The 25977-nt window shown below is 46.5% G+C and overlaps 1 protein-coding gene across 1 annotated transcript in view; it reads right to left on the reverse strand.

The window, feature by feature from the left end:
- SLC9A6 (solute carrier family 9 member A6) overlaps positions 1–25977 on the reverse strand; it is a 49576-nt gene that overhangs the window by 15657 nt on the left and 7942 nt on the right. Inside the window, exons 3-11 of the mRNA XM_081896944.1 lie at positions 25236–25313; positions 21966–22042; positions 21152–21264; positions 17512–17617; positions 16542–16683; positions 9139–9244; positions 8104–8192; positions 7274–7387; positions 5091–5202 (exon numbers count right to left, since the gene is read on the reverse strand). Of these exons, the coding sequence (XP_081753070.1) occupies positions 5091–5202; positions 7274–7387; positions 8104–8192; positions 9139–9244; positions 16542–16683; positions 17512–17617; positions 21152–21264; positions 21966–22042; positions 25236–25313 (937 nt within the window). The remainder of the gene's footprint in view (positions 1–5090; positions 5203–7273; positions 7388–8103; positions 8193–9138; positions 9245–16541; positions 16684–17511; positions 17618–21151; positions 21265–21965; positions 22043–25235; positions 25314–25977) is intronic.

Consider the following 25977-nt stretch of genomic DNA (forward strand, 5'->3'; position numbering starts at 1 on the left):
TCCCTGTGGAGATCTGGCTCTCTCTCACTTGGTCTGCATTCAGTCAGCAATTAAAAGCTCATTTGTTCCAGCAGGCCTTCATTATGTAGCAATAATAATAATAATTTATTATTTGTACCCCGCCCATCTGGCTGGGTTTCCCCAGCCACTCTGGGCAGCTTCCACAAAGACCAAAAATACACTAAGATGTCACACATTGAAAACTTCCCTGAACAGGGCTGACTTCTGAATGTCAGGTAGTTGTTTATCTCTTTGACATCTGATGGGAGGGCGTTCCACAGGGCGGGCGCCACTACCGAGAAGGCCCTCTGCCTGGTTCCCTGTAGCTTTGCTTATTGCAATGAGGGAACCGGCAGAAGGCCCTCAGCGCTGGATCTCAGCGTCCGGGCAGAATGATGGGGGTGGAGACGCTCCTTCAGGTATACTGGGCCGAGGCCGTTTAGGGCTTTAAAGGTCAACACCAACACTTTGAATTGTGCTCGGTAACGTACTGGGAGCCAATGCAGATCTCTCAGAACCAGTGTTATGTGGTCTCGGCGGCTGCCCCCAGTCACCAGTCTAGCTGCCGCATTCCTGGTCACCTTCAAAGATAGCCCCACGTAGAGATAACTAGAGCATGCACCACTCTGGCGAGACAGTCCGCAGGCAGGGAGGGTCTCAGCCTGCCTACCAGGTTGAGCTGGTAGACAGCTGCCCTGGATACAGAATTGACCTTCGCCTCCATGGACAGCTGTGAGTCCAAAATGACTCCCAGGCTGTGCACCTGGTCCTTCAGGGGCACAGTTACCCCATTCATGACCAGGGAGTCCTCCACACCAGCCTGCCCTGTTCCCCGAAAACAGTACTTCTGTCTTGTCAGGATTCAACCTCAATCCATTAGCCACCATCCATCCTGCAACTGCCTCCAGGCACTCACACAGGACCTTCACCACCTTCACTGGTTCTGATTTGAAAGAGAGGTAGAGCTGGGTATCATCTGCATACTGATGGACACCCAGTCCAAACCCTCTGATGATCTCTCCCAGCGGTTTCATATAGATGTTAAAAAGCATGGGGGAGAGGACGGAACCCTGAGGCACCAGCCCGCTGGAGATCATCAACCAGTGCGACCAAGGCAGTTTCAGTCCCATGATGAGGCCTGAATCCCGATTGGAAGGGATCCAAATGGTCCGCATCCTCTAGGCGTGCCTGGAGTTGTTCAGTAACCACGCGCTCAATCACCTTGCCCAAGAATGGAAGATTTGAGACTGGGCAATAGTTGGCCATACTGGCTGGGTCTAAAGATGGTTTTTTAAGAAGCGGTTTAATGACCGCCTCTTTCAGCGGATCTGGGAATGTTCCCTCACAGAGGGAAGCATTCACCACCCTGCAGAGCCCATCGCCCAGCCCTTCCCGGCTTCCTTTTATTAGCCAGGATGGGCAAGGATCAAGGAGACAGGTGGTTGGTTTCATGCGTCCAAGCAGCCTGTCCACATCCTCAGAGGTACCAGATTGAAACTGATTCCATGCAACTTGACCAGACAGAGCTCTAGCACTCTCCCGCCCCAGCCCTGCTCCCACGGTGGTGTCTAGCTCCTTCCGAATATGAGTGATTTTATCTGCAAAAAACTTTGCAAAATCGTTGCAGGAGATCTTGGGGGTCTTTACAAGACCCTGGTGGTAAAGGTGGTTCCGTTAAATTGTGGACCACCTGAAACAGTCTCCTGCTACTATTTTCTGCAGATGCAATAGAGGCGGTGAAGAAAGTCTTCTTCGCCGTTGCTATCGCGACTTGGTAGCTCGACGTTGAGCTTTAACCAGCGTCCGGTGAGATTCAGAATGAGTCATCTGCCGCCGGCGCTCTAGCCGTCTCAGTGATTGTTTCATTGCCCTCAGATCCATGGAAAACCATGGGGCTGCCGGGCTCCATGCAATCGGAGAAGGCGCTTTGGAGCCAGAGAGTCAATAGTCCTGTTTAACTGCACATTCCAGCGGACCATCAGGGAATCAGCTGAAAGGCCATCAACATGGGATAAAGCATCCCCTACCACTCTCTGGAAACCATTTGGATCCATTAAGTAGCGGGGGCGGATCATGCAAATCGGTCTCACCTCCCTGCAGAGGGGAAGGTCGCGGAGAAGTCCAGTTGCACCAGGAAGTGATCTGACCATGGCACTTCTTTTGTTTCACTTTTACTTAGTGTCAGATCACCCACTTCACTAGAGGTGAACACCAGGTCTAAGGCATGTCCATGACTATGAGTTGGGCCAAACTTATTCAGGGACAGCCCCATGGAGGCCATGCTTTCTACGAAGTCCCAAGCGGCCCCTTGTAAGGTCCTGTTGGCATGGATGTTAAAATCCCCTAGGACAACCAAACTAGGTGTCTCCAGGAGAACATCCACCACGACCTCAATCAGCTTGGCCAGGGAATCTTGGTGCAGCGGGGAGGTCGGTACACCAAAAGGAATCCTGTACTGCCCCTATTGCCCAACTTCCAGAACGTGCACTCAGAGAAGTGGGTCTTCCCAATAGGACGCCTGGTGCAAGCTAGTGACTTCCTAAAAATCACTGCAACCCCCCTCCCCGCCCACATGACCTGGGTTGCTGTGCGTAAGAGAAACCTGGTGGACAAGCAGCAGCAAGGACAGGCCCATCTACATCATCCAACCAAGTCTCTGTCACACATGCCAGGTCAAGTCTTCCATCCACGATCAAGCCATGGATGGCAGTGGTCTTTTGAATCATTGACCTGGCATTGCACAGCAACACCTTCAGGTCATGTGGGTTTCCCCTGTTGATTCCAGTATCCATCCGGTCAAGACCAGACAGACCGGAGGCAGATATAGTCTTCAAACAACTACTAAACCTGCCTCCTCGGTAATGACATGGTCTGGTCTTAGCGTAACTCCTCCTCCTCCTGCCCATGATCACCGAGATCGGATGTCCCAGTGCTTCCCCCCCTGTGGAACTTGTCCCAGCCATTGTGTTGGCTGGGGCCCCACTCCCAGGCAGCCCTGATCCCACCCCTTAAAAACAAAACGCAACCAATAAAACAACAAAAAACAAAAACAGAACAGTTATAATAAAATTAATCCCCAACTAGATATCCATCCCACCCACCGACCCCTAACAAAGGAAAGAAGGGGGGGGGGAGAAAAATTTAAAATGCCACCGACTGCTTGAGGAGATTTTAAAACACATTAACCACTTGGAACAGGGAAGCAATAGCAGAACAACTTCCCGCACTTCCCCAAAAGTTTGTTCCAAATGAGGGCCTGGGCCAGCTGGAAAAGGCCCTGGAAGGGGGCAGGCCCTGCAGTCCTCCCCACAGCCGATGGCGAGGCCGATGTAACATAAAAGCCCATATATTTGTACTTTAACTGTAAATTTGTCAATCAGGGTGGCTAAAAATCAATGGTTTTTTTTTAAAAAAAAAGATTTTTAAAAATTTAAATAGGATTTTTTTTTTAATCGGAATTTTTAATGATTTATATCAGAATTTTTAAATAAAATGCTTTTGGAGAAAAAACCTTTCTAAAGATTTTCTCTTTAAGTTACATTCTAGTCCAAAGGCTATTCAACAGGAAATAAGGATTTGTTTTAAGTTTTTCATGTGTGCTAAAACTCTGTTTTTTTTAAAAAAAACCATTTAACCACATCAGTTAACAAACATGGATACATTTGCTATCATGTTATTGTTTTAGTTAAATAAATTGTTTAAATTGTTACTACGGAAATGATTATTTTTCTCCTTCCAATCAAGTACAGCAGAAAGGTTGTCCAAATATAAACAGTTAACTTATTAAACCACACAATAATTTCATAATTATCTGTCTATGTATTTCTAATAGTATAAGCAAACCAGTAATTTTTTATATAACTGCAAAAACTACTCTGAAAATTTATTATTCCAAAAATGAAACCTTCATCTGGTTGTCATTATTAAGATTACACCAGCAAGGATGAGTCTTTCTGTAAAAAAAATGATTTAAATCAAGTCTTACTGACTGGTGATTTAAATTGTGATTTACCATATTTCTCGCTCTATAGGACGCACCGGACCATAGGAGGGGGAGAACAGGGAATTTTTTTTTTCTTGTTCTCCGCTCTAAAACAAGGTGCGTTCAAGGTGCAGTCACCCAAAGCCTCCGGAGCGCAGCGGGAGTTCCCACTGCGCTCCAGAGGCTTCAGACGGCTACCTTGGAAGCCTGGAGAGCGAGAGGGGTCGGTGCGCACTGACCCCTCTCGCTCTCCAGGCTTCAGTGAAGGCAACCCGAAGCCTCTAGAGCGTGGGGGGGAGTTCCCGCTGGGCTCCGGAGGCTTCAGGTTCCTTTTGACCTGCTCTTTGGGGCTGGCGGTGGGGGGAAGCACTGCTTTGCCCCACCACCAGCCTCAAAGATCCCTGAAGCCTTCGGAGCGCAGCTGTGCTCCAAAGGCACCCCGCTGCCCTGCAGAGGCTTTGCGCGCAGCCATCCCCAAGCTAGAACAGCGAGATGGAGCGCTCCACAGCGCTCCATCTCCCTGTTCTGGTTTTGGGCTTAGCCGTGCAGCCTGCATTCACTCTATAGGACGCACACACATTTCCCCTTAATTTTTGGAGGGGAAAAAGTGCGCCCTATAGAGCGAAAAATACGGTAAATCAATTTGATTTAAATCAAATCCACCCTGTTGTCAATTGTAATTTGCTTTCACATGTTGCTGTTTTTGTATTATTTTTATTTTTGGTTGAAAGCAAGCCTGGGCAGGGAAGAGAAAGAGCATGTATAAACAAAATAAGCAAAAATGGCTGAATCACTGCAAGAAGCAAAAATGGTTGCTATTAATACTAAGCATGTATTCAAAACATTTTCACGCGCATTCTCCCAATCTTGGTTCTGATGACAGCCAGCAATTGTCTTCTTTGCAGACATTTCCAGCTTGCAGCTTCCTGGAGGCATCTGGGCATCAGAGGCTGACCTTTGATCAGGCAGGGCCATCACTGCCCTAAGACAAAATCTAAGGCATCTCTGAAGGTTCCATCCTTTGTCTCTTTCTACAAGCAGACTTTGTACTTATGAGAATAATCTAGGAAGGGATGGATTTGAAACACCCCAAGAGGTGATTACTCACCAGCAAACATCATCATATGTTGGAAATTTGTCCCGATCTTGTTTCTTCTCCCCAAATTAAGCAGGAAAGAGAGAGGGTAAATGTTTGCAGCTCTCCCCAGGAATACAGCCAGCTAGATTTGGGCACATATTAAGGATTTTCCCCCCTTGTTGACAGGTTTGCAAAAATTAGAATGCATCATGCAATAGCTGACACTAAAGTTTACATTTAACCCTAAAAATGGTGGGTTACCAATGTTCCTACTGCACAAGAAAGAAGAGTTTTTATTCCAACAGTGACAAATAACAAATAATCATGCCAAGAAGGAGAATCAGTGGCCTTCAGAGAGCATGAGTACCTCCTGCAATCCCAAACTAGCAATTTCAAAACTGCAAAAAAACCTGACTGCTGAGAAGCAATCTGTTCAGAGATCTCAGCCATACCACCTAACATTGATTGGACCACTTCTGAGTACAGGAACATAGGAAACTGCCTTTTATCATGCCACTAGGTTATGTTGCCTACCAGCAGCCGCCCTCCAGGAATTCAGGCACTGGATTTATCCCAGCCCTACCTGGGGATGCAAGGATTTGAACCGGGGACCCTTCTGCATGCCAAGCAGGTGTTGCACCACTGAGCCATGGCTTTTCCCAGAAAGCTTTAAGCATGCTGAATTCTTGACACAATGCCCAGATCTTCCATCAAGCGCTCTGTGCCACAGGCAAACCACTCTTATTACAGCTCAAGCTGCTTTTAAAAGTCTGGGTATTAAAAGCACCCATGTCTGGCACAAGGGTACATGGAAGGCCTTTTGAGAAATGAGCATCTAAGACTCATACTCACTAGGCAGACGGTTCCAGTGAACAAAACACAGCTTACGTCTGAGGAAAGGCTTGCACTTAAATATTCCTATTAGTGCACAGAGCTAACCATGTTTTTTTGGATTTTAGCCATGGTATCTAAAGGCTACCGCAGTCAGCCCAACCATTAGGAAGGGTGAGGCTGCTGTTTCAGGTGGCAGAAGCCCCCCCCCCCACAGGCAGGTCTATGGGGCCCCCACTGTCCCACCTCAAGTGGCAAAATGGGAAAGCCACCCCTGGGCTACCATATCTTACATTCCCCCTAAATGGAGGTCATCTCTACAAAGGACAGACATGTGTGCACCAGAAATCAGAAGTATGTTATGCATTGATGAGAGGTTTCTTATGAATACATTTACCATATGCCAAGCACACACAGCACCTGTCCTAACCACAGATTCAAAGAGGACCAAAACAAGCCCAATAGGTTCCTCTACAGCAGGCGTAGGAACATCTGCAACCCTCCAGATGTTATTGGATGTCAGCATGGTCAGTGGCCGGGAAGGGTGGGGGTTAGTGCCCAGCCATGACTGGAGTGCCACAGGTCACACATCCCTGCATTACACTGTACACACACTGAGACTATCCCTGTATATGATTATCCCCATCCTTGAGCCAACAAGGCTCCAGCTGTTCAAAATCAGGGCCACTTCAAGGCTTCTAGGGGAGACCTTGGGCACAGGGTACCAATGGGAGCCTTTCCCCTTCCCTCCTCAACCCACACTCTTTCCCCACCTTTTCCTCTCTGCTGCTTTATCCTCTCAAATATTTCCTTCCTTCCCCTGTACCTTCCTCTCCTTCCTCTTGCCCAGTCTCCCTAGGGCCCTGGCTCTGTTCTCAATCTACACTGACCATTAACAAGTTTTTCCTTGTGTTCATCCAAAATCTGCTCTCCAGCAACTTAAGGTCACTGGGTACAGCTTGGCTGGAGCTCAGACGCTTTTGTCCCTTTCTCCAGGGCAGGCCACACTGTGCCCCCTCGCTCGTCTCTTTCCCACTGCCTCCAAACCTTCTTCACAAGCTTTGTCTCTGAAATCTAAAGGTTCGGTTGAAAGTGCTAGAGTTTGTGACATACACCTATGAAATAACCTCTAACAACTGCTGCAAAAACTTGCAACACTCAACAACCGTAAACACTGATCATTTCTTGCTTAAGGTGGAATGATACGCTCCCAGGCTGCGGGCCTCTGTTCCCACCACCTCTCTTTCCCCTTTCTTTTCCATTCTGTTATCCTATGCAATGTATGTTGTTATTATTTATATCTGAGGTTTCTCCCCATTTCATATCTGTTGATTGGGGAGGTGGCAAAAGGCAACTTCTACTCTTTTGGAATAAAAGGATACAAAAGCTCCCACTACAAACGTTGGATTAAACACATGATTCTGGAAGGTGAACAGCGTAAGGCCCATGTAGGAGAAGATGAAGTTTTCAGCCAAGAAATTGAGGAGCTCAAACAACTAAAGCAAAACACACACACACAAGGGAGAGAGAAGGAATATCAATCATAGCTATGACACATGTCAAGATAGTATAGAAAACAACAAGTATGTCCATAAGTGAAATGTCTGGGCAGCGAATTTCTTTGGGCACACATTGCAAAAAGAGGATGAGTTTATGATTACTGGCACAATAGTTTGTGATTACTGTAAGCCAGTGGTCAGCAAACTTTTTCAGCGGGGGGCCGGTCCACTGTCCCTCAGACCTTGTGGGGGGCGGAGAAATGAACAAATTCCTATGTCCCACAAATAACCCAGAGGTGCATTTTAAATAAAAGGACACATTCTACTCATGTAAAAACACGCTGATTTCCGGACCATCCGGGGGTTGGATCTAGAAGGCGATTGGGCTGGATCCGGCCCCCAGGCCTTTGTTTGCCTACCCATGCTGTAAACCATCCCATGCCCAATACACAGTCAGCACAACCAAAAAACTAAAAAGAATTGCAGTGATGCATGTTATAACAGAACAGAAGTTTTCAAGTATAATTTAAAAAAGAAAAACCTGAAAAGGCAAACATAAGCCCCTCCCCAAACTACTGGATGTCTGGTGTTTTGATGGGTTATGAAAATGCCTGGTGCGGAGGAGAGAACATTTAAAACATATTAAGGAGAATGAAATTGGATGATGAAGGGGCAGCGGGAGCCACAGGTCACCACTGGGACAGAGGACTCACCTGTTTAGTTCTGTGCTGGGACTCAGTGGACAAGTTGTTATAAGTATAATGGGCCTGAGTGATGCCACAAAACAGCACAGCTACAACACCTGGAGGCAGAGAATTACATTAAAACTGTCACAAAGTACATGGAACTGAGATGTGTTTCAATCAGTACTGCAAACATGGGCTGTTCTGTTGGACAGAGCTTCTTTCCCATAAAGAATGGCACAGAAACAGATGACTGGGCAGGTCTGGGTTCGCAGAACCACAGGAACTCAAGAAGCTGTCTTACTTCGAGTCTGATTGCTGGTTTAAGGGGGTGGGGGAGGATACACCTGTTTCACTGCAGGCTTCTGTGCCACACCAAATATGTTAGAAAAAGGAGATATATAATAGTAATCGGAGACTTCAGCTACCTCAACATCTGATAGAACTCAAACTCTGCCGGGAATATAAGGTCCAACAAATTCCTCAGTTGTCTCACTGAAAACAAGGGGATCATCTATCTGACTATTTAAGAAGAATATTGACAAGCCGGAAGGTGTGCAGAGGAGGGCAACCAAGATGATCCAGGGTCTGGAAACTGAGCCTTATGAGGAATGGTTGAAGGAGTTGGGTATGTTTAGCCTGGAGGAGACTCAGAAGAGATATGAGAGCCATCTTCAAATATATTGAGGGCTGTCCCATGGAAAAGGGAGCAAGCTTGTTTTCTCCTGTTCCAGAAGGTAGGACTCAAACCAATGGCTTCAAGTTACAAAAAAGGAGATTCTGACTAAACATCAGGAAGACACTTCTGACAGTACGATCTGTTCAACAGTGGAACAGTCTCCCTTGGGAGGTGGTGGCCTCTCCTTCCTTGGATGTTTTAAAGAAGAGGGATGGCCATCTGTCAGGGATGATCTAGCTGAGATTTCTGCATTGCAGGGGGTTGGACTAGATGATCCTTGGGGTCCCTTCCAACTCTACACAGTTCCGATTCTAAGACTCTGTAACTGTTATCCATCCCATCAAGCAATCCAACACACCCAGACAAGCAGACAGGCCATAGCTTACCTGTAAAGCCACAAGCTTCAGCCAATAGAAAGGTGCTCCAAGACATCAGGAAAAACAAGCCTGTTTCCAGCAGCTGGAACTCACGGAGTTTGGTGAATTTGGTGACGTGACAGAGGGGTTAAGGAAAAGACACAGGTGGGCTCCTCTGCGGATGAAAATATTCAGCAGGGGAAAATAGAGCAAGAAGCAAGTAATCTCCCAATTTGATTATTCAGGCCCCAAAGGTCAGTCATACATGCATGTTGATTATTTGCACTGTTACCCTGCTGATTCATTCTTTGCTAGCAGGAAGTATCCATATCTTTTAGAAATAACAAAAAAAAAATCCTTCCCCACCCAAACTGATAGTGTAATTTCTGAGTTTGGACCCAACACACCAAAAATCAAGTGGTTACACCTAAGTCCCATTTCAATAAACCAGCTTCATTCAAAATGGCTCCTGGAGTCCAAATATTGACAAAGACCACCACCACCTCCTCCTCAAGAACCCTTGTGCTGAGTTTGGTGATGATATCTTAAGAGGAAGCCAAACATATGTCAAGAAATGTGCCAAGTGATGTTCTGGTCTGCCATCTTGATTCATAACGGTGTCCAGGATCCTAATGGTGACAAAGTCTGCCATCCCCTTGTCAGGAACCCTTGTACGAGGTTTGGCGCTGAGTTTTATCTCAAGAGCCAGCCAAGCCTATGCCAAAAAAATGGGAAGTTTGTTTGCCATCTTGATCCAAAATGGTGCCTGGCACCTGAACGTCAACATAGACCCCCCCATCCCCACCTCAGAATGCCTTGTGTCAAGTTTGGTGACAATATCACAGAAGATGGCTGGATCTATGACAAAACACGGGCAAAGTCACATTTCAGCCTGCCATCTTGATTCAAAATGGCACCAAAATTCAAGTTACACAAAAAAGGATACAAACGTGTGTTTGCTTATGTACTACCTTCCCCACCAAAATCTATAATACCGTGGTACCTCGGGTTAAGTACTTAATTCGTTCTGGAGGTACATTCTTAACCTGAAACTGTTCTTTACCTGAGGTACCACTTTAGCTAATAGGGCCTCCTGCTGCCGCTGCTGTGCAATTTCTGTTCTCAACCTGAAGCAAAGTTCTTAACCCGAGGTACTATTTCTGGGTTAGCGGAGTCTGTAACCTGAAGCGTATGTAACCTGAGGTACCACTGTAATGGAAACAGAGCTCTTAGTATATAATCTTATCTTCCATTCCAGGATTAGAGGAAGCAAGCCCATTCCTTTCTAAGCAGAATGCCATTTTGTGCTGCCTCTTTCACCTGCAGGACCCAGGCTAGTTTATTTAAGGCATTATTATTATTATTATTATTATTATTATTATTATTATTATTATTATTATTTCTATACCGCCCTATACCCAAAGGTCTCAGGGTGGGTCACATAAAATACCCCAGAGTTTCACATACCTTTCTCCGCATTTAGCTATCTGTGGAGTTGTTCTTTTTGCATCTTTCAGCCAAGCTGTTAACAAGCATTTAGAACTACACCTGCCTCTCCCAAAGTTACACACCCTTGTATTATGCTGAAGAAAAATGGTTCAAATTTGCAGGGACATTGTAATGGTTCTAGGGGTTGCTCGTGCGTAAGCCGGTGCTTATCTCCCCGGCTGGGTGCAAACACCTGGCTGCGTTGCCTGAGTGAACCTCTTCTGTCCGGACAGCCACTCGCCCGTGGCTGTCCCAATCGCTGGCAGAATCCGTCAGTGGGCGTTTCTTGAACTTCTTCCAGCAAAGAAGCCTAGTCTCCTCCTACTCTCTCTGCGCGAAAGCCTTCTGCGCAAGGAGGGTGTGGGCAACGGAGGACCCCTACTCTCCCCACTGGTCCCAGGCAAGGAGTCATGGGATCGCCTTGCCGCTTCCCCCATCTGCCCCCCTTCTCCATTGGTGCTACGCTGATTCTCTTCCCCAGAAGCTGGGCTGCCTCTCCACATCCCGGGACGCTCTCTGGAATCCCTCTGGAGCTTGCTCTCTCGCTCCGGCACTGATGGCAGTTCCCTGACATCCACCTCCTCCTCAGGACCCCACCCCCACCCCTGTCGCGATCTTCCGATACATCCTCCTCTCTCTCCTCAACCGACGATGCGGGGAATCCCCTAAAAGAACTGTCATCATCTTCTGAGGATTCAAAACCAGCCTCCCATCCGCTCGGATCTCTTCCAGCTGGTTGAACCTCCCAGTCTGATTCTTCTCCCTCAAACACCTCCCCTCCCTCCTCTTCGGAGGCAGGAAAACCCACAAAGTCCCCTTCGTCGTCTGTGGGTCCAAATTCTTCCTCCCAGAATCTAGCTAATGGTTTGGGCTTACCCGGGAACAAACCATGAAACTCTTCCACCAGATACCCGTCAGTGATTGCTTCAGCAGGGCCCCAAGTGTTTTCAGACCTAGGTTCCCCCTCCCAGGCTACCAAGTACTCTACCTGGCGACCTCGCCACCTCAAATCGAGTATTTCCGTAGCTTCGTTACAATGTTCCCTCTCCTCTACCCACGGGTGAGTGGTAACCCCTCCCTCCCATCCCGGAAATTCCCGCCCCTCCCTGTACGGTGAGAGTAGGGACCTATGGAACACCGGATGTATCTTCAGGCTGTCAGGCAACTTGAGTTTAAATGCCACTGGGTTAACCTGCTGTTTTACCTCAAAAGGCCCCAGTTGCCTAGGCTGCAACTTCTTGCACCCTCCCTTTAGGGGCAACCCTTGGGATGACAACCACACCCGGTCTCCCACCCGTATGGCTTCCCCCTCCAGACGGTGCCTGTCCGCCTGCCTCTTGTAAACTTCCTTGGCCCGCTCCAAGTTCAGCCTGAGTTGCTGGTGTAAGGCCTCCATTTCCTCCACAAATTGCTCAGCCGCAGGTACAATCCATCCTTCCTCCCCCCTCCCGGGAAGGCCCTGGGGTGACACCCGTAATTGGCCATGAAAGGGCTCATTCCCGTGGACACATGTTCAGCGTTATTGTACGCAAATTCAGCCAAAGCTAATTTCTCTACCCAGTTGTTCTGTCTCTCACTGACATAGCAGCGTAGGTACTGCTGGAGTATACTGTTCGCTCTTTCGGCCTGTCCGTTGGTTTCTGGGTGCCTCGCCGTCGAGAAGCTCCCCTCGACCTGTAGCAAGCTCATGAGTCTCCACCAGAACCGGGAGGTAAATTGTTTCCCGTGATCTGAGATTACCCTCAATGGGGCCCCATGCAGTCTAAAAATGTGGTCCACAAACAGCCTGGCTGTCTCCTCTGCCGACACTGCATGCGAGCAAGCTACGAAATGGCACATTTTAGTCAGTAGATTGACCACTACCATGACTGCTGTCTTTCCCCTTGACTTGGGCAGATCTGTCATAAAATCAATGGACACCACCTCCCAGGGCCTTTCCGGTGTAGGTAAGGGTTCCAGTAGCCCCGCGAGGGCAGTCCTTTCCCCCTTTGCCCTCTGGCATCGGTCGCACCCTCGTACATATTCTCGTACGCCTTCCCTCACCTTTGGCCACCAGAACTGCCTGGTGACAGGTAGCATGGTCTTGTACTGTCCAAAGTGCCCAGCTGTTGGGTTGTCATGGAGCTGTCTAAGTACCTTCTCCCTCAAAGTCTCTCCTGGTACATACAGCACCCCTTGTAGTACAGTAGGCCTTCCTTTTCCTCAAACCCTCCATTGTCTTCCTTTCCGTCCCTGAGCTCCCTGATTTTTGTCTGAGCAAACTCATTGTCTCTGGTGAGCCCTGCTAGTTCTCGTTTCCCTACCAACGCTCCCCCCCACACCCACCGGTCCTCAGGGAACACGTGCCTGGTCTCTGGTGGTCCCTCTCCTTCCATGTACTCCGGTTTCCTGGAGAGTGCATCTGCCCTCACGTTTCCCCCTCCCGGCATGTATCATATCTCGAAGAAAAACTTGGCGAACTCCTGGGACCATCTGATCTGTCTCTGGTTGAGCACTCGTGCGGTCCGCCAGTATTCCAAGTTCTTGTGGTCAGTTCGGACCTGGATCTTGTGCCGCGCCCCTATCAACAGATGTCTCCATTGCCGAAATGCCGCATAGATCGCAAGCAGTTCTCGGTCATACACCGTGTAGTTTTGCTCCGACTTGCTCAGCTTCCTAGAGAAAAAGGCACACAGTCTCGTTCTCCTTGGACCCGGGTTGCAAAAGTACCGCTCCAATCGCACGGTCGGACGCGTCTGTCTCCAGTCTCATGGGCTTCTCCGGATCCACGTGCAGGAGCTGCTCTTCCGAGGGGAACGCCTTCTTCAGTTTTTCAAAGGATTGCTGCGCATCCTCTGTCCATGCGAACTTCTTTTTGCTACTAAGACAATCCGTTATGGGCGCTGTCAAGTGAGCGAAGTTCTTTATGAACTTCCTGTAGTTGCTGAAGCCTAGGAACCTCTGCACATCCTTTCTGTTTTTCGGGGCCTTCCATTCCAGCTTCACCTTGCCTGGATCCATGGCCAGTCCTTTGTCTGACAACCTGTACCCCAGGAACTCGACCTCCTTGGCATGGAATTGGCATTTTTCCAGCTTGACCCACAACTGATGCTTCTTCAATCTCTGTAGCACCTCCCTGTCGTCTCTGACATGTTGCGTTTCATTGTCCGAATAGATTAAGACGTCATCCAAAAAGGCAGGGGCCCCAACACATGGTGCATGAAGGCTTGAAAGCAGGCGGACCCCAATTGTAATCCAAATGGCATGACTAAGTACTCAAAAGCCCCCAGGGGGGTGAACATGGTCATTTTCCATTCGTCCCCCTCCCTTATCCTAATCAGATTGTATGCTCCCCTAAGGTCCAGCTTGGTAAAAATCTTCCCCTGCCTCACACGTGTCAAAATATCGTCAATCCTGAGCATTGGGAAAGTCACAGGTTCTGATACCAGGTTTACGGCCCTGTAATCCACGACTAATCTGGGCTGATTAGTCTCTTTTTTGTCCACAAAGAACACCGGACTGCCCCGCACCGCCTTTGATTCCCTTATGAAACCTCTCTTCAGGTTCTTGTCAATAAACTGCCGCAACTCCTGCATCTCCCGGTCGGACATGGCATACAGCTTACCCACCGGTAACTGAGCCCCTGGAAGCAGGTTGATTTAGCAGTCAAATGGCCTGTGGGGGGGCAGTCTGTCTGCCTCCCTCTCGCTGAAGACCTCCTTCAAATCAGCATATTGTGGTGGCACCTGCCCTTTTTCCTCCAGGGCCACCCCAGCCACAGTCATTCTTGGTTCCTTCCCTCCCAGACAGTGTTCTAAGCAGTAAGCTGACCCAAAAGTGAGCGACCACTGGGTCATGTATTGCCAGCCAGCTCATTCCCAGTATTATTGGGGGTCCTGCCAGCGTGGCCACGTGAAAGGCAATGGTTTCCGTGTGCCTGGAAACACATTGGCGGTGTCTGGTGTGTCACTTCCCCTCGCAGTAGTTCCCTGCCATCGATGGTGGTCACCTGCAAGGGGAAATCTAGTGGCAACAGGTGGAGCTGGTGCTCCAGAGCGAAGTCTCTGCTGAAGAAATTACATGAGCTGCCAGAATCCAGCAGCCCCTCCACTAATAATAATAAATTATTATTATTATTAATATGTGACATTTCAGTGTATCTTTTATCTTTGTTGGAAGCCGCCCAGAGTGGCTGGGGAAACCCAACCAGATGGGCGGGGTACAAATAATAAATTATTATTATTATTATTATTATTATTATTATTATTATTATTATTATTATTTGACTGGGTGCCCATTTGGGAGTTCTAGCACCACTTCTATGGCTATAGCTGCCTTGGGAGGGTCAGGCTGGGGTACTGCTATTGGTTGCTGGCATGGCTGCTGCCCCTGCTGGTTGGCAACCAGGCTTTCTCATTTCCCTGCACCGGCTCTTCCTCCCCCTTCTCATCGTGGCCTGCAGCCCACATCATGCCTTGCCAGGCCTTTCGTTGAGGACAGACCTTTGCAAAATGTCCTGGCCGCTGACAGAAGAAACACTTCTTGGTAGTTTTCCACTCCTTCCCCTCCCTTTTCCGGCCTTCACTAACGTTTGAAACTTTGCGCACGCACGCTCCATCAATTTCCATCGGCTCCGCCGCCTGGGAATCTCGGCATCTCAGGAATGCGGCATCTCGGCATCTCAGGAATGCGGTTGCCATGGAAACGTCCTGCCCTTATCTCCCGCTTCTCCTGAACCCGCACTTCCTGGCATACACCGATCGCAAGCACAGTCATTGTGAGTTCATCCATCGACCGTGGGCGGGACGCTCTGGACAACTCGCCTTTCACTTCGGGGTCCAAACCTGCCTCAAACAGTATTTGTACTGGTTCAGAGTCCAGATCCCACCCGAGCTTGTGCACTAGCATCGCAAAACGCGAACAGTAGTTTCTGACGGACAGGCTCCCCTGCTTGCACCCCCATCAGCTCCCTCCGCGTCACGCTTTGCTCAACCTCGCTGGAGAACATCGCGTCCATTGCCTGGTAGAATTTCTTAAGATCTTTCAATGCATCATTTCCCATTGCCATTAAGGACCTGATCCATTCGCGCGCCCCATTCTGCAGATGTCCAACAATGTAAGCCACCCTCTCCCCATCATCAGTAAAGTCATTTTTCTGCAATTCCAAAGCATATTGAATTTCCGTTCGGAAAGCATTGTAGTCTTGGGGCTTTCCTCCAAACTTGTTTACCAGCCCCGGGACCTTCTTCCCTATTGGGGTGGCTCTGACCTGTGCATCCTGAGCCCGCCTCTCCTCCAGCCGCGCTGACAGGGTAGCGACATGTGCCTCCAGGTCTCGGTTCCTCTCGAGCAGACCTCGCACCATGGCTTGTTGCTCTGTCTCTCCAGCCGGCCATGTTTGGCTCATCGTGCTGCCTCCCTGGGGCTGCGTACAAGCAACGTCAGGGACTGACAGATTGCTGTAATGGTTCTAGGGGTTGCTCGTGCATAAGCCGGTGCTTATCTCCCCGGCTGGGTGCCAACACTTGGCTGGGTTGCCAAAGTGAACCTTTTCTGTCCGGACAGCCACTAACCTGTGGCTGTCTCAATCGCTGGCAGAATCCGTCAGTGGGCGTTTCTTAAACTTCTTCCAGCAAAGCAGCTCTTTGACACCTAGTCTCCTCCTACTCTCTCTGCGCGAAAGCCTTCTGCGCAAGGAGGGCGCGGGCAACGGAGGACACCTACTTTCCCCGCTGGTCCCAGGCAAGGGGTTATGGGACCGCCTCGTCGCTTCCCCCATCTGCCCCTCTTCTCCACTGGTGCTACGCTGATTCTCTTCCCCAGAAGATGGGCTGCTTCTCCCGATCCCTGGACGCTCTCTGGAATCCCTCTGGCTTTTGCTCTCTCCCTCCGGCACTTATGGCAGTTCCCTGACAGACATGAAGCAGTTAGAAAGCCAAGTAAGACTCACTGAACTTAAAGGATATCAAAGCAGTCACGACTCCAGTAGCTGCTCCCATGGCAAATGATCCGCTGAAGATCCCCAAGAAAATCCCAATGGACTTGAACATTGCCGTTAAATCAAAAGTGTGGCTGTTGTCCCCTGCTGGTTGGTAGGCTACAATCGAGCTGGATGCAAACATACACAAAGGTTTCTTATTAGCATACCTTGCTGGATATCAGATGCATTGCAGGGCAGCTGTGTGCAACAGGAAAGTCCCGTTCAACATCAGGGCAACTGAAGCAGTCCACAGCAGAGAACAGCATCTTAAATATTATGAGCAAGGAAAGTCATTAACCTAAGCACAGGTGCATGAGAATGCTTGGCTGCCTTTCCAATCAAAGGGGTGCAGGTAAGAATGGGGAATTTGGGTTTCTAGTTTTGACAGGAATATAGAACTCCGAGGTCATAAGAACACAAGAAGCACCTGCTGGATCAGGCCCATCTAGTTTCACAGTGGCCAGCCATATGCCTGTAGGAAGCGCGCAGGCTGGGTTCAAGCAGAAGAGCCCTCTCCCTCCTGTGGTTTCTGGCAACTGCCATTCAGAAGCACTGCTGCCTCCAACTGTGTCCAGAAGCAGCACACCTCTGAATGCCATTTACTGGGGAGCCACAGCATGTTAACCACACACTCTGACTGTGGGCATCCTGGCGCTGGTCAACCACAATAGGGATCAGGTTGCTGGACTAGATGGACATTGGTCTGATCCAGCAAGGCTCACCTTATAATGGACACAAACAATGGGTTGTTCTTTTGAAAACAAGCAATGCCTTGGTTTGGAGGTAGCTTCCCTTTTTACACCGCTTACAGTTCCTCCCAATTACAGCTTCCTTGCCAGCACTCTGTGTTCCTAGAGGCACCTACTGCTGGCATGGAGGCTTCCCAGATGACATCCGTAGTGCCTCATGTGAAATGTCGCTTACTTAAACCTTGAGAAAGACGACAGAGAACTTACGAAGACAGGACAATGGCAACGGCATCATTGAGGACACTTTCGCCAAACAGAAGGGCATATAGTTCAACATCCACCTGAAGCTCGTGGAAAATGGCAAGTACGGTCACTGTCCAAGAAAACAATAAAGGAAAGTTGAAAAATGAAATTCAGACCAACGGGCTCTTGCAAGAATTCTGTATTGTTACCAGCACCCTGAGACAATCATTCTAAATTTATTTCATAAGGGTTTCTTCTGGGCCTTTTTCATTTCCTGTGTTTATCATAATCATCCATCTAAGTAAACTACTCATAGCTCTTTGTATGAATTATCTCAGACATATTGACAGCAACCCTTCAATGTAGAGATGCCAGTATTGTTTTGCCCATGTTGTAGATGTGGTGGAGGCTTATTTCATCACATTTATATCCCAATAGCTCAGGAGTACATTGTTCTAGTTTTTCTCCCATTTTACCCTCACAACAAGGTGGTGATATAGATCAAACAGAGGGGTAATGCTCCCAGGTCAATCACTGAATTTTATGGCTGTGTTGGAATTTGAACCCAGATCTCTCCAGTTCTAGCCTTGACGCCGCCACCCCATGCTGCCTCCTGGCATTCCAGTAATTTGAACTGGGGGCTTCTAACTCATGCAAGTTCTTAACTCATATACTAGGTTGGCTGTTCTCTATATGGTCTTTTTTTCTCATGAAAAAAGCCAGATCTTCCCTCAAAGATGACTGACTCCTCACATTATAAATCCACTGCTAAGATATTTGTTATGCTAGGATTACTTCAGAAGTACAGTTACTTTATGTATGTATGTATGTATGTATTTTCTAAAGTTCTCCCCATTACTTGTACAGCCAGTTGTCTGAAACACTTCTTCCTAAGCACATGCTCAAGTACATTTTCTTTAGTGATGAAGTACGTATAGGCCAATATTTCTCCCAAAATTTTTAAAGTTTAAAATTCAGGGTTGTCTTATACACAGACTGTTGCAATTAATTATTTCTTGATTTTGGGCTCAAAAAACAGGGGTCGTCTTATACATGGGAGCGTCTTATACATGGAAAAATACAGACTTAGGCATCTCAACTTAGTTTATATCACCTAGCAAAGCCAATATGTGCACCCAAATATGTTTAAGGGATTCAATTTCACTAAAGAGAGCTCACACAGACTGAGACAAGTCTCACATATTTTTTGCTCTATAGGATGCACTTTTCCCCCTCCAAAAATGAGGGGAAATGTGTGTGCATCCTATGGAGCGAATGCGGGCTCCTTGGTTTCAATGATAGCAACGCTAAGCGTCCGAAGCTCCGGCAGGGAGAGGCTGCACGTGGCTATGGCTACTTTAGCCCCGCGCAGCCTCTCCCGGCTGGAGAGGTTGTGCGCGGCTAAAGAGGAAGCCAAGACAGCCAGCAGGATGGATCCCGCTCAATGTCTTGGCTTCTTTGTTCTTTGGGGCTGGGAATAAGATTTTTTTTCTTGATTTCCTCCTCTAAAAACTAGATGCGCCTTATGGTCCGGTGCGCCCTATGGAGCGAAAAATACAGTAAAACTTTTCATACAATCTGAGAGAGCTCAAGCACTCTTTGTTACCAATAAAAGCCCTCCAAATCCCATTTGTTATCAATCAATATAAAAAAGCAGGGGGCAGGGAAGAAAACCAAATCCTGTGACTGCCTGGCTTAGGTGTAGCACCTGCCCTAAGCCCAGCTCAAGTCTCTAAGTACACAGACATTCCATTCAATGTAATGGAGGTGGAAATGAAAGTCTTGTGTTTACGTAATAAACAGAAAATTCTGGTTTCCTTGGTTCCCCCTTTTTAACGTTGGTAACAGGAAAAGCATGGGAGACCACAGAAATTCCCTTCCTCATGACAATGCAGATCATCAGGAAAGGTTCTGCAAATAGGAGCTCTGTTATTGTAACACCATTATACAAATCTACATTGCGGAACACTGTGTGCGGTTCTGGTGAAGGAGAAGGCAGAGCTGGAAAAGTTTCTGAGAAGGGCAACTGAAATGATCAGTTCCCTATGAGGAAAATGGACCCTTCTCACTTAGACATGATAAAGGACTATGCAATTCTGTGTAGGAAAAGTGGGTGATTTTTTCTTCCCCCTCTCCTATAGGGCTAGAATCCAAGGTCATCCAATGAAGTGGAATGGTGGGCTATTCAAGGCAAGACAAAAAAGCAAATACTCCTTTCAAAAGGTTTGACAATAGAATTTGTTGCCGCATTATGTGCTGGGGGCCAGGAACTTTAAAAGGAGATTAGACAAATTTATGGATGTCAGGTATACTAAGCACTGCCTCTAGGAGCAGAACACAACTGGAACTGCCAGTTGCCATGAAAACACACGCAGGAGGGGACTATGGCCATGATGCCCTGGTGGGCTTGCTAGAGGAAACATCTGGCCAGCCACTGCGAGAAAGAGGGGGCTGCCTTTGTGTCTGACCAGCTGCGCTTCTCTTGTGTTCTTATGCCTGCCCATTCTCAACTTTAATAAACTATCTCCACTCTCAGGTAATAAGAAAGGATTTGGATATATCATATCTAGATTCAAAAGAGAAATTGTAGGTGATAATAATAAATTCTTAAAGAAAATGTACAATTTATTGTTAGAATGGGGGACTAAAGATAAAGAGGTCAAATCTGTAGTGATTAAATGGGCACAAGATATAGGACACAATATACAAATGGAAGATTGGGAAAAATTATGGAAAGCCAATTTAAAATTTACTGACTGTACTGTATATTGTTAAAAGAGAATTATATGAAAATGATGTATCGATGGTATATCACACCTGTGAAAATGGCAAAAATGTATAGAACAGGCTCCAATAAGTGCTGGAAACGTAAAGGAAAGGAAGGTATGTTTTTTCATATGTGGTGGAATTGTAAAATAATTTAAAATTACTGGGAATGATTTATAATGAAATAAAAAAAATGTTTAAGTTAACTTTTGTTGGGAGGCCAGAAGCTTTTTTATTACGCATTTCAGGCAAAGACCTGCCAAACAATAAGAATAATTTATTTATGTCTGCTACAATAGCGACTAGGATTTTGCTAGCCGAAAGATGGGAAAATGATGAAATACCTGCGAAAGAACAATGGCAAGAAAAACAGATGGTGTATGCTGAAATGGTGAAGTTAACTGAAAGATTAAAAGATAAGGACAATACAGACTTTTAAAAAGACTGGGAACCTTTTATCTACAGAAACAATGTAAGGAAATGAATTCACTTGCAGTGTTTGATTGTTGTTTAGTCATTTAGTCGTGTCCGACTCTTCGTGACCCCATGGATCAGAGCACGCCAAACACTTACAATTAGCAAAACCAAAAGCAAAAATATAAAAATGAGGTTAAAACGTTAAGAACAAAATAAATAATAAGCAGGAGAAATGAATGTGTAAGAAACCAGGAAGGGAAGTTGAGGGAAGTTGGGGGGAAGGGGTAATCGAGAATTTATTTTGTGTTTATATTGTTAGTTGTGATTATGTTAAAAAAGATGCAAAATTCAATAAAAATCATTTTAAAAAACCAAAAACTATCTCCGCTCTTGTAGCAGACAGAAAAACCCAAGAACAAAAAGTGAGCTGGGATCCAAGGAATATCTTCCGTGGAACATCTGGCCCAAGTCTGCAACACACCTGGGTCAGTAGCAGAGGCAATGGCACCGAACAAGAGGCAGTCAGTAAAGTAGAAATCTCCTCCAAGCTGTCCCATCACCTTCATCAGAGAAACACAGCCATACATGATGGACCTGGTGATTCAACAGGAACATCAACAGGTAACATTTTCTCATTTCTCATTTAATTTGCATACTGCCTTCCAACATTGCTATAGACAAGGCAGTATAAAGGCCACACAACCTACATCAATCCGGTCCAATACAAATAAGTCGTAACCAAAAAATATGACTAGTAAAATAAACTTAAATAAGGTAAGGTAATATTCAATATTTTGCTTCTGATATTACATGATAAAATCAACTCTCAAAATCAGCAAACTGTAATTGTACAGAAAATTATTCCCAACAATTGCAATTCTTTACTAGACTATGATTAATGAAAACAACGGTAAAATCACAATACAAAAAATACCACAGCCCATGTAAAAATAGATAACTGAGTAGCAAAGTCACATAGCTTGTAACATTACAAAATGCACTAACACAGCATTTTGTTAAATGCTGGTCCAGGGCAGGATAAATGAATATTAATGTGATAATCTCCTCAAGTACAATAACAACACTGATTTTAAACTGAACATTTAGCACCTTCAGATTCCTAAGCTTAATAACAAAACAAAAAAAAATAGAGAAATAAGAATGCTTTCTACATCTGGTGTATACTAAACAGCTGCTCAAAGGGGACCATACACACCCTTCAGAATTCCTACACCCATCATGATCCATTCTCCTTCCATTTTCAAGAAGTCTAGAGGAACAAAGCAAACACTCACCCTATCACAAAGCAGGAAATGGCCGTTCCGAGGAAAGCGTATGCCAAGATGGATCCCAGGTTTCGAAAGAAATGCCGCTAAGATGCAAGCAAGAGAGTCTTCCATTAAATTAAACTGCTTCAGAGCCGATGGTCAAACACTTGTTCAAGTGGATTCTTGATTACTTGTTCCAAAATGCGCAATTTCTCCATTAGCTCAGGCCATGCACCCCCAAGCAGAGAAATAAAATAAAGAGGGTGGCACATGCTTGGGAAATGCAGTGGGTCGCCAGCTCTTACAGAGTCCGGCTGTAATCTTTATTTTTACAACCTACTTGGTTATAGTTTAGAGGCACTACCGTTGCTTCTGGCTTTCCCCCAATACAGTGCTTAGGGCAAAGAATAAATGAGTACTGGCGAGGAGAGAAGACTGGGGGTGGACTCCACAGGCTTATAGGCTTGCACACTGCTTGGTCAGAAGTAGGTGATTTTACAATTCATCCTGTCTAGAAAAGTCATAATCCCCGTGGCTCCTTCAAGTAAATTATGCTCCTACAACAGTCACTACCACACTGAGAATCAGGGTAGAAGGGGACATGTGTGAAGCCTTGGATTACAAAGGATAACCTTGGATAATGTTCAGATGGAAATCATTTTCCTCGACACGCAGGCACTGGCCTGGTGCGGGTTGTTTATGTGCTGTTGGAAGTGAAACAGGCACCCACTAGGGGAATTTCCCCTCCTTCTCTCAGAATACTGGAAGTTGAGGCCACCCAATCAAACTGGCATGAAGTCCAGAAACAGAGGGAGAAATAAATAAAACACTTATTCACACCATGCATAACTAATTTATGCAACTCATTACCAAAGATGTGTTGGAGGCCATTATTTTAGATGGTTTTTTAACAAGGGTTAGAAAGCTTGGTTGAGGATGGGTATATTGAAAGCTAATAGCTTATAACAGCTGAACCTCCAGTGGCAAAACCCTCTGCATAGCTGAGAGCAAACAAGGGAAAGCCACAGCCTCCAGGCTCTGCCCAAGAGCATCTCAGAGGCACCTGGCTGCCACCGTCAGGAACAGAACGCTGGAGCCCTGGTCACAAGCAGCAAAGCAAGCCTTCCGTTCTAAAACAACTGCAGTGATTTTCACTGACAGAAGAAAGGTTCATAGCTCAGTGGGAGAGCACCCGCTTTACAGGCAGAAGGACCCAACATCTCCAGCTATGGGGCCAGGAAGATGCAAAAGCTTCTGAATTGTTTGTCGTGGCCAATGCCAGAAGAGAGCAGCAGAAGGGAGAGAGCACAAGGCTCACCCGGGCCAATTCCTGCCACAATAAATCCAAACAGGCAGATGCCAACTGTGTGCACGTCTATAATGTAAGTATTGCTACAAAGAACAAACAGCCACAACTAATGATCAAACAGTTATTCATTTATATAATCTTAAAGGTTTCACAGCTTATCATCTGATTTGGGGGCGGACTCCTAAGGAAGCTGGAACTTTCAGCCAAGCATTTCAGAGTGAAAGTATGCCCAACCTCTGCTTTTTCTAAAATGTTTCATTAAGAGCAGGTTCTCCATAGATTGTTGTTGGCTAGATATGAGAGGCGAAAGAGCCTTGCAATGAATTCAGAATTTGGAAGCTTCCAAAGGTTCCAAAATATTGTTCTGAGTTCAATAGCTGTCTGAACAATTGCTTAAAAAAGAGTTCAAAAGATGCACAAGATTGCTCCACTGGACTCCCACGTCAACCAAGTTGGAATGATTATCACCCATATAAACAACAAAAAACCTGCCCCTGAGGAGGGGAACCTGCGGCCCCCCCAAACATTGCTGGATTTCAGCATCCACCAATCCCAGCCAGCAAGGCCCTGATTGGGGCAGAGGAGTTGTGATTCAGATGGAGGTTCACTGCCCACAACGTAACACATTCTAAACAGCATAGGAAGTCTATACAAATACAAAAACACCTTGCAGTAGAAATTATCCCACATGAGTACCATGCCTCATCTAGCTAAAGCAGCATCAATCATGCGCAGACTCACAGGAACCCTGTGGTTGCCAGAAGTTTAAAAATATAAGGAGAAGAAAGACAAGGAGGAGAAACCCACTCAGTAACTGTGTGCACTCATTGGCCATGAATTGCTAAAAAGGTGGTACACGGGGAGGGGGAGTTGAAAATGGGGTGTGAGGGGGGAATGAAGAGTGTGTTGTGGAGGACAGCATGGCTGGTTGACTGGAACAAGAACGTTCCATTTTGCTGCAGGCCCCATTCATTACAAACAATACCTGGATGTACAAGAAAGCCTGTTTTCAGTCACAGGACAGGTTGCACAAGTTGGCATGGGTGGCATAAGAAGACAGGGTGTTGTGTTGCTGCTCCTCTCCTTCTCCCCTTCACTTTTTAAATTCTTCTGAAGCATCACTTAAAAGTTTAAAATAACTTTGAAAGTTAAATAGGGTTGCCATATTTCAAAAAGTCAAAATCTGGACACAAAGATTGTTGAGGTTTTTTAGTTTTGAACAAAGTGGTTGAGCTTTTTAGCAAAATCTCAAAGATAACTGATAAGTTTTTGAGCTATTTTGGGGGGAAATTGCAAAAATATAGACTTCTAAAATACTGTATAGACTTCCAAATTCCGGACATGTGGCAACATTTCTGCCATTCCAGGAAAGTGATGGCAGCACAGGCTGCATCCTCCTGGGCCAGTTCTCCTGCAACACCTTACTCTGAGGAAGGGCCAAGGAGGGGGAGGGGCCCAGACATTAAAAGTAAGGCAAGGGGGAGAGGTAGCAGGTGGGGGCAGGAGGTGTGCTAATTTGTTGTTTTGCTCAATAAGTGGGCTAGGCCTGCAAACAGTTATAATGGCTCTACAGCTTTTTAAAAAGAAGCTTTGTGTCCTCCGGTTGCTTGGTCCCTGCTCCTGCCAACCTAGCAGTTCGAAAGCACGTCAAAGTGCAAGTAGATAAATAGGTAGCGCTCTGGCAGGAAGGTAAACGGCGTTTCCGTGCGCTGCTCTGGTTCATCAGAAGCGGCTTAGTCATGCTGGCCACATGACCCGGAAGCTGTCATTGCCCTCGGCCAATAAAGCGAGATGAGCGCCGCAACCCAGAGTCGGCCATGACTAGACCTAATGGTCAGGGGTCCCTTCACCTTTAACACATTAATGCTGAGATGGACAGCATCATTACCTGAGCCTACAGGATAGAGCAGAATTCACATCTGACAAAGGTGTAAAAGCACCAGAATTTCTTTCAACATATTAAAGCATTGGTTTAAACAAGGACATACCCTTTTCAAGCTGTATCCTGCATAAAATATAATTGGAGGGAGCAAGATGTTGAAGAATACTTCTGGATCGAATGTCACCTGTAGAAGTTTTTTTTTAAAAAAAGAACGAATAAAAATCCAGGTAAGGAAAGTTTTACATAAGACTGTATATAAAGCTTAATTAAGTTCACTTTAAATCAATAATAAAAACGTTAACAAACACAACCGCTTCAGGGAGCCAAATGTTTGGCTTTTACAACCTGGGAACAATGGATAATTTCACAAGAAAAAGCTCCCATTACTCTAAACAGGAACAGCCTTCACCATACCTGGAACTGGAAAGTTTTAGGTAATACAGAAATGTGATTTGTGTGTACAGGGAGAAAAAAAGAAGGCTACACACAGGAAACTTCCATTCTAGAGGCTCTACCTAAGGAATTTAAGATGAAATAGATAGTGCTATTAGCTAATTACCTTGGAGTGCATGAGGGTGGGCAGACAAGGATGGGAAAGGAATTCAGGGCACATGAACAGGTTTCCATAACAGAACACAGAAGGACCAGTGGGATGATGGTGGTGGTGGAGGAGGAGGAGGAGATACATGAGAAAGCCTACCAAACCAGGTTTCTTGCTTGGTTGCTTCAGGGCCCACTGGCCCTGGTCAGCCCAGCCCAACCAGCATAGGCGCCGACTCCATGGGGCTTGAGGGGGCCCGAGCCCCCTCAAAAATTCGTTTGGGGGGGCTCCGCCCCCCCAATAATCT

Source organism: Podarcis melisellensis, assembly GCF_964234715.1.
Source record: "Podarcis melisellensis genome assembly, chromosome: Z".
In the NCBI taxonomy this organism is placed as follows: domain Eukaryota; kingdom Metazoa; phylum Chordata; class Lepidosauria; order Squamata; family Lacertidae; genus Podarcis; species Podarcis melisellensis.